Below are 7,978 nucleotides of genomic sequence, written 5' to 3' on the forward strand. Positions count from 1 at the left end.
GCTGAAGAGCTGGTCTCTGAAAAGAAAAGAGTCTTAGGCCAGTTAACATGCCATGGGGAAGGGGGTATGTGTGGTCAGCCTGCCTCTATTCAAACAAGCATCGTCTCTGTTGCTATGGAATTTGTGCAGAGCTCCCATCGACAATGAAATTAGCTCCCTGCTTCAGTGCTGATTGTGAGCAGCTTATCCAGGGTGAGGATGGAAGAGCTCTGCACCCCTCAATCCTTGTATCTGCATCAAGTGCTGAGCACCCCGGCAGAAATCTCTCCTTTCCTTCCTAGTGCTCAGAGGACATCCTCTTGATCAGAAATAGTCATTAAACACATTCTCCCCATCCTTCCCCTACCACCTGAAAAGGGTTTGTAAGCACTAGAAACTGGCAATCAGACAACAAGTGATCTGTTAACAGCAGGCACACAACAGTAATTGAAACAAGCAGAAGGGCTCTGGAAAGTTTCAGCCATCCCCATGGTTGCTGACAGGGCCTGCTTGGCTCTGTACGAGGGACTGCGCCAGCATGGGAGCCTGCCCTTACAAGCAATGACTCCGGGCTGGCACATGTTCCTCTGTCTATGCATAAGAGATGGATTTCTGCCCTCAAGGGCCTGTGGGCATGGGTCCCACGGGGCACGTGGGGTAGCTATCTCCTCCTCCCCCCACCAGAGGGTTTGGCAGCCGGGCCTAGCTCGGGCGGTCCAAGTTCATAAGCCCCCCATGGGAAAGGCCTTGAGGCTCCTGTTGCTGGGAGTTGGACAATAAGGAGCCGAGCACACATGGGATAAAGCACGATACCAGCTGGGCGAATTTGCTACCCGTGCCAAAGAGATTCAATGCCATGAGAGTGTCTTTAGCCTGTTTCAGCTCATGTGGCATCCCCCATTGTCTGCTGGTGACAAGCCCTCCCTATTCTCTCCAGCCCACTGGCAGGAGTTACTTACCCTCCCCTTTTTCCCTTTTCAATTATGTGTTAATTTATTTACCACTCCTGGAGGATAAAGAATTAACAAACATCACCAGAGTCTGAAGCAATATGAACAGGTACATGTGGGTAAGTCTGCTTACCTCTGGGATCTAAAGGAATATTGTATGTGTCCCCAAGAACTACAAAGATTAGGCAGAGCAGAGAGAAAAGGGGAGGGAGGAGAGAGGAAAAAGAAACGCAAAGTGCAAAAAGACAGGTTAGAGACCACCATCCCTTTGAGAACAAAGCAGATATTAACACAGAGCAGCCACAGTCAGCTACACGGGAGAGCAGGCAGGAGTCCCTCCAAGGCCACAAATGGAGCAGAGATCACAGGGGAAAGGCAGACTCTAACCTCCTTCCCCTGCTAGAGGCATTGTTTGTCTTGTCATTGTTTGTATTTAGAAAGAGACCTCATTCCAAATCAGTTCAAATCCACTTTCAAGGCAAAGGAAAGCTTTCCCTCATGCCAGCAGCAGTTTACTGGTCCTTGAAATGAACTGCACAGCCCATATAACTTTCCCAAGAATCTGAGCAAAGCTTCATTCTGCACTTTAGCATCCCTGCGTGGCTGTCCAGGGCCCTACAGAGCCGTTCAGTGGCCAAGAGCAAGGGATTGGCATCACTGCATTTAACTGATCAGCTTTGCTTTTGCTACCACTTGAGGCAAACATTGCAGAAAAAACTGCATGTATTTCCCACCACTTGGGATCACTGTGGGAGTTATCTAACCCAACTCCAGACACCCACACCTGAGCTAGCAACTGGAAGTTGTCATTAGAGAGGCGCCCTCGGGGCAAGTCACCATCCCAGAGCAGATGCCTCTGTTTGCAGAAGCAACTCCCCCCTTAAACTGCACTGACATAATCACCTCTGATCTGACGATGCTTGGTCTAGGGTGATGTCGGGTCCACAGCTGGACAGGGACCACAACTTCACCAACATTCAGTAACCAGCATCACTCAAAATGAGAACAGCTCTGCCCTGCGTGGGTGCCCTGTGTTGGGCCAGGTCTAACTTTTGGAGCAAGCGACAGAGCTGTTTCTGCATGAGAACACCACTGTCAGAAAGCAGGGAGCATCTGGCAGCAGATGGTCCCTAAAGCCTGACTGTAGACGGAGAGAACACGATCTACAGTACTTGAATTGCGGGTCATCTCATGCATGGCTCTGAGGTACCACACGTCAGCCCAAGTTACCAGATCTGTTACAATTACACTGACTTCAAGCTTTAATAATTGAACAGATAGCAAAGAGGCATTTTTCTCAAGCTGTCTTTACACAGCAGGATCCCTCAATACCTGATGGGACAACCAGCCACAATTAAAAAGGAAATGGCTTGTGTGTCACTGATATGGTCACATTTTGTTATACGACCAATATAACTGAGGGAACTGGGACTGTTTAGTCTAGAGAAGAGGAGGCTGAGGGGAGACCTTATCACGCTCTACCTGATAGGAGATTGTAGCGAGGTGGGTGTTGGTCTCTTCTCCCAAGTAACAAGCGATAGGATGAGAGGAAATGGCCTCAAGTTGTGCCACGGAAGGTTTAGATTGGATATTAGGAAAAATTTCTTTACTGAAAGAGTGGTCAAACATTGGAACAGCACGCCCAGGGAAGTGGTTGAGTCACCATCCCTGGAAGTATTTAAAAGACGTGTAGATGAGGCGCTTAGGGACACGGTTTAGTGGGCATGGTGGTGTTGGGTTGATGGTTGGTCTCGATCTTAGAGGTCTTTTCCAACCTTAATGATTCTATGATTCTATTCTAAAAAATAAAAAAGCCTCTGCTACCTTTTGAATCAGCTCCTATGACAGATCTCTACTGCATGACAACATGTAAAGACTTTGAAACAACAGTGCTGACATCACTATTCAGGGAAGGACGTGGGAAACAGTTGGTTTCTCCAAGAAAAAACTCAGACCACCTCTTTGGCCAAGGAGAGAAAGTCAAGGCCCAGGAGGCTCTGAGCACACTGAGCTGGCAAGTGGAGAGGGCACAAGGCAGTGGCTAGAGGAGATGTGGCAAAAAGCACACACATCCTAGCTTGAGTTAATTTAGAACTGGCAGAATTTTCCAAGCAGGAATTGCAGATAAAAGTCTGGAGGCAGCTGTAAGCTTCCCCTTCCCCTGCTCCTAATGGGCTCCCTAACCCTCTCCCAACACCAGCTAGTGGCCTGTGCCTCCTCAGGTCCCTGCATGCCCCTGAATCTCCAGTTCTCCACCTCTCCAGCCTGCTCTATTCAAACCTACTTGAAAGCATGAGCTCTGCCCAGGCTGAGGGCTCAATAGAGAGCTGGGAGCCTCTGCTCTGCAAAGAACCAAGAGTCACGCTCTAGCTGATACGCAGCAGCATCCCATTACATGAGGCAGCAGCTCTCAGCTTCTGATCTATGTATTTCTTTCTAGCATTAGTCTCTTTAACATCCTGCAGAGCAGAGCTAAAACTTGTCTCTCTGTTAGGGCGCGTGGCACATGAATAGCTCAGGAGTCCCAGCTTGACCATAGCTAGACACTGAGGAGAATATTCTTGCTGCTGCTGTTATACTCTGACCAGAGAATGTGGCAGAGAAAGGCAGCAATTTGTCAACACACAGCCTAACTAAAGCTAACTCAGCTGGACCAACCACCCTCACTCATACAGTCACAGAGGACCAGCCCAGTGTCAGATTTGAAGCTAAATGACTAAGGCATCCTCTCTTTATACCACAGAGCACATCAGCAATAAACACCATCCCAAGACCACCCGATAGGAGCAAGTGTGGAAGGCCAGCAGGGAAACTCTCTGCATCCCTTGGAGTTCTCCAGATAACCAACTACGTGACCATGGCAGATCGGAGGACAAGACAAACCACAGGGTGAAGGACAGGTGGAGAACAAGCTCACAGTGCATGCTGAGGTTTGATATTTTTAGGGAAGATGTCCAGGCAATTTGGGGAAGGAACTGCATGCCCAAACAAGCCCCGTGCATGTATGTACCTTGCGACGCCAGCATGGCACCCGCCGTCTCCTGGAAATCCAACAATTGCTGTAGGAAAAGGATGGCCTGGAAGCAAGGGAGGGAAGTTATGAGCAACTGACATTGTGTCTCCTGTGCTCTGCTATTAAGGATCATAAAGGATCACTTGTCCCCAACACTTAAAAGCCTTCAAGAAACAAATCTCTATACTCCTTTGAGCTGCTGGGTTTTACCCACGCAGTCACATCATGGCTTAGCAAGGGTAACTAGCTAATCTCTCCATGGAAGCCAGTTAATTGCCCTTCCAATACCAAGACAGCTTAACTTAAGAAATGTCTCTACTGCTCTTTTTAAAACCTCTTCAGAAGCTGTTTTTCACAAAGGATGGTTCAAATCATCATCACATACATTGCTGGTGAGTTCGTGAACTGTCCCATCTTTTGGCATATTATATTCCTTGTCCGGATCATTCTAAGAAGGGAAGAGAGAGACATAAGGTAAGCATGTAAGGAAATTGAAGGCATCTACAATACAACTGCTGCTGCAAGTGAGCTGTAGGCTTCTTTATCCAGCCTTTATCAACATCCTCAGACCCGGCTCTTGCAGTGCCATCTCCTAGTGCTCAGAAACCACAGCTCTTATGCACCAGAGGCTCAGGACCACAGGGGTTTGTTCAGCCTGTGACCATCAAATGTTCAGCTCACCTTCCAGGCAGTGCATTCACCAAGCCCACCTTACACAGGGACAGTTTAACATGAGTCCTCCAAAACTTTTCACGTCAGCAATTTTCCTTTCTTTTTAAATAGGATTGAATCTGAGATTGACTTGATATCTGCAGAGGCCTGGAAGCTCATGTCAAATTATTTGTAGTATGCTTGTTAAGGGTCTTAGGCAGAGGCCTCCTCTATTTGAAATCAGCACCAAGCATTTGGTATTTGCAGCCGACGATCCAAAGCGACCCAGCAAGCTCCTGCTTTAGAGTCAGAAACTACGTGGTCTTATGGAAAGCTGAAAACTAAACTAGGAGTTCTGCTCAGAAAACCCCTCTGGTGTCGCCAGAGAGAACACTGAGAAGAATCCTACCTTAATGTTGTCTGCAAACTCTTCCAGGGCCTTTGCACCAGTGGTCTCCATGGAAGTGATCAGCCCTGGCAGTTTGTTCTTAGTGCCCGCTGCAGTTCCCTGGAATAGTTCCATAACAGATCAGAGGAGGAAAACAAGCAGTATCTGAACTTTCATCCAGCACCTACACTCCCTGATCCCCCACCCCAGCACCTCGTTCTCAAATCCCCGTGTGCCAGAATATTTACAGCACCATCAACAACATGTGAAATCCTGCATTCTTCTGCCAGCCAGAAAGGGAAGATGTTCTGACCCTAACAGTGACCAGGACTTGCTACCTCTTGTGTTTCCTCTTACATGGTACCTGATACAAGAGGTTGGTGCATCACAGTCACCAGCTGGAAGCAGATGGAAAGGAGCCTTGCTAAACCTGGCTGCCACATTGGATACCTGGAGAACCTTGTGGCAATGTCCAAGCAGGCTCTCCTCAGAGAAGCCCATCTTCCAGACATCAGTGAGCACAGTCTAAACTAAGCTTAACAGTACCAGAGATGAAACATCTCAGAGGCCATGTATACAGTAATGTAAACGGTCCATCACCGGGTCATGACTTGAACTGAAGAGAACTGCTGCTGAGAGATGCTGCGTCACATCTGCATCACAGAAAGGAGCAAGCTGCATTTGTGTCACTTCCAGTCCATGCTGGAGGACAGAAACTGCATGGCTTTGTTCAAAGCCACTGTGATAATCCCTTTCAAAAAATCCTCCAGAAAACCCAAGCTGCAGGACCCTCTCCAATTCCATCACGCTTACCTGCAAGACCTGGTCAAATTCTGGCTTCATCTGCTTAAGATGCTTAAGGATGGGGAAGATTGTGAGCACAGCTGAATAGTCGTGTCGGATGATGGCTTTCCGGGCAGCTGAGACAATGTTATCCCCCTCCATGATCAAGTTATCTAATGACTCCTGCAACAAAGCCAGAAAGTCAGAAGGAAGCAGCATGACTTTTGCCCAGGCAGCACAAGGGGCTCAATGCAGCATACCAGTTAAGGATGCCAATTTAGCTGATTGGTCATGTGTGGTACCTAGTGAGTGACTCTGAGCACATGTTCTCCAGGGTCTGTGCAGGCCCCGGTTCCCTAAACAGGCCCTGGAAGACAATCCTAGCAGTGGTGGTGCTCTTGGGCACCCACAGCAGGTGGTGGAATCCACACCCTCACAATGAAGAGGAAGGGAAAAAGACTTTGGGCGTATCCTTTACAGGAGAAGCCAAGCAGAGAGGCTCAACTGACCTGGATGAGAGAATCAAAGGTCTTCTTCTGGTGGTGCTCCGGGACGATTTCTGTCAGGAGCTGGTATTCGCTCTGGGCCAGTTTGACAAAGGCACTAACGCAGTGAATGTACGCATCAATCTCGATGTCGAAGACGTCATCCCTCCCTGTAAGGGCAAGGTGGCTTTAAGAGAGAACGAAATTCACACTGAGCTTCCAGCAGCTCTGCTCACTCCAAGGCCTTGGTTTACAAAAGGAGCAAAGGTTCTTCTGGAAAAAGTGGTCTGGCTTTGCACCCATCCTTGTATGAGAACAAGAGTCATCTTCTCACCAAACCTGCCCCTGGGTTTGTGCACGGGAAGAAGCTATGCATACCCTGCAGGAGGCATGCAAAGTCATCTGCAGTTCAGGAAACAGGCACATCAGGACACCAGCTCTTTCCCGCCTCATGACAGAAGGCAAGTTTGGAGCTCTTCTGGGATACAGACTAAATTTAATCAAGGGCTTGAACAGAGAGTACTAAACTCAGGAAGGTCTGAGGTGAATTATTCAACATCTCTGCTTGTATTTTTAGAATTCCTTATCTCCATCCGTCATGCGGATGAAGAACTGCCATTTTGCATCAACATTTCTGGGAAATCAAGGCTGTCCTGGAAGGCAGCCTCTTCCCACAGGCAGAAACAGAAGATAAAAGACAGGCAGATGAACATTTAAATCCCATGAAGCAGGAATATCAGCACAGCTAGGTGAGCTATCTGCCACAAAATGCTGCACACAAATGCAAATATTCGAGTCCTAGCATATGAATGTCTCAGACAAAGATCCATCAAAGAACCTATGTGGCAAGCATGAGAAGTGCCGGTATGATACAAGGGCCCGCACCAACTCATGCCAACCACTAGCTGGATGGGTCAGCAGGACAGACACAAAGGGACTCACACCATCCTGCATTAGTCAGACCCCTGTAGTAACCACTATAAGACAGCAAGATTACACAGAGAGGCCTTCTTTAAGCTATAGGCTGCTGCTGCTGCTTCTCTCCTCCCAGTAACATCTGCAACTTTTGATGGAGAAAGAACCGAGTCTTCCCTATGCTGACAGGTCCCTCAGGTTGATCTTCTGAAAGTTATGGTCAGCAGGGGACACACAAACATGATGTGGTTTTACAGACTGCCTACGGTGGAGAGTGGCCCACTGTATTGCATGCCGCATGTGATCCCTTTCCTGTTTGCTTCATCTCAGCACTGAACAAGCCACTAGCTACCTACAGGAAAGTGCCCCTCAGCACGGTGGCCACCAGTCTGTGGCTGGACAAAGTTGGGGTTCCCTTGTTTGAGGGCATGGGGTGTGCATGATTAGTAGGAGTGAATTCTGCTGAGAAGAACCAGAGCTTCTTAGCCAGAGAAGGCCCATGCTCCAGGACTGCCCACGTAGATGAACAGCCACTGGCTACAAAACTACTGTGAAACATGCTGAAAAGAAGGGATGTTAGCCAGCTTGTTATGAAGTGACAACATGGTACTTACCAGCAGCCGGCCCATGCTTGTCGCTCAGGGTATCGGAAAGGTGTTTAACTCGTAAATCATGCTCATGACCTAGTGAGATGTCAGCCGGCACAAACAGAAGGCGCAATTTATCCAGGGTGGTTACAGCATGGATGCTCACACTGGCTGGAAGCCGCTTCAAGCTTGGCTTATTTGATCTGATGGATACCTTTTTTCCTACC

The 7,978-nt window shown here is 48.3% G+C and overlaps 1 protein-coding gene across 1 annotated transcript in view; it reads right to left on the reverse strand.

The window, feature by feature from the left end:
• Window positions 1-7,978, reverse strand: part of EXOC7 (exocyst complex component 7) — a gene marked incomplete at its 5' end in the record, with an annotated part of 22,306 nt that overhangs the window by 3,300 nt on the left and 11,028 nt on the right. Inside the window, 6 exons of the mRNA XM_009577103.1 lie at window positions 1-16; window positions 3,940-4,006; window positions 4,328-4,390; window positions 5,003-5,101; window positions 5,795-5,947; window positions 6,274-6,419. The exon at window positions 1-16 is cut by the window's left edge and continues 62 nt beyond it. Coding sequence (XP_009575398.1) covers window positions 1-16; window positions 3,940-4,006; window positions 4,328-4,390; window positions 5,003-5,101; window positions 5,795-5,947; window positions 6,274-6,419 — 544 coding nt within the window. The remainder of the gene's footprint in view (window positions 17-3,939; window positions 4,007-4,327; window positions 4,391-5,002; window positions 5,102-5,794; window positions 5,948-6,273; window positions 6,420-7,978) is intronic.

This window comes from Fulmarus glacialis, unplaced genomic scaffold (assembly GCF_000690835.1).
Source record: "Fulmarus glacialis isolate BGI_N327 unplaced genomic scaffold, ASM69083v1 scaffold22604, whole genome shotgun sequence".
Lineage (NCBI taxonomy): Eukaryota > Metazoa > Chordata > Aves > Procellariiformes > Procellariidae > Fulmarus > Fulmarus glacialis.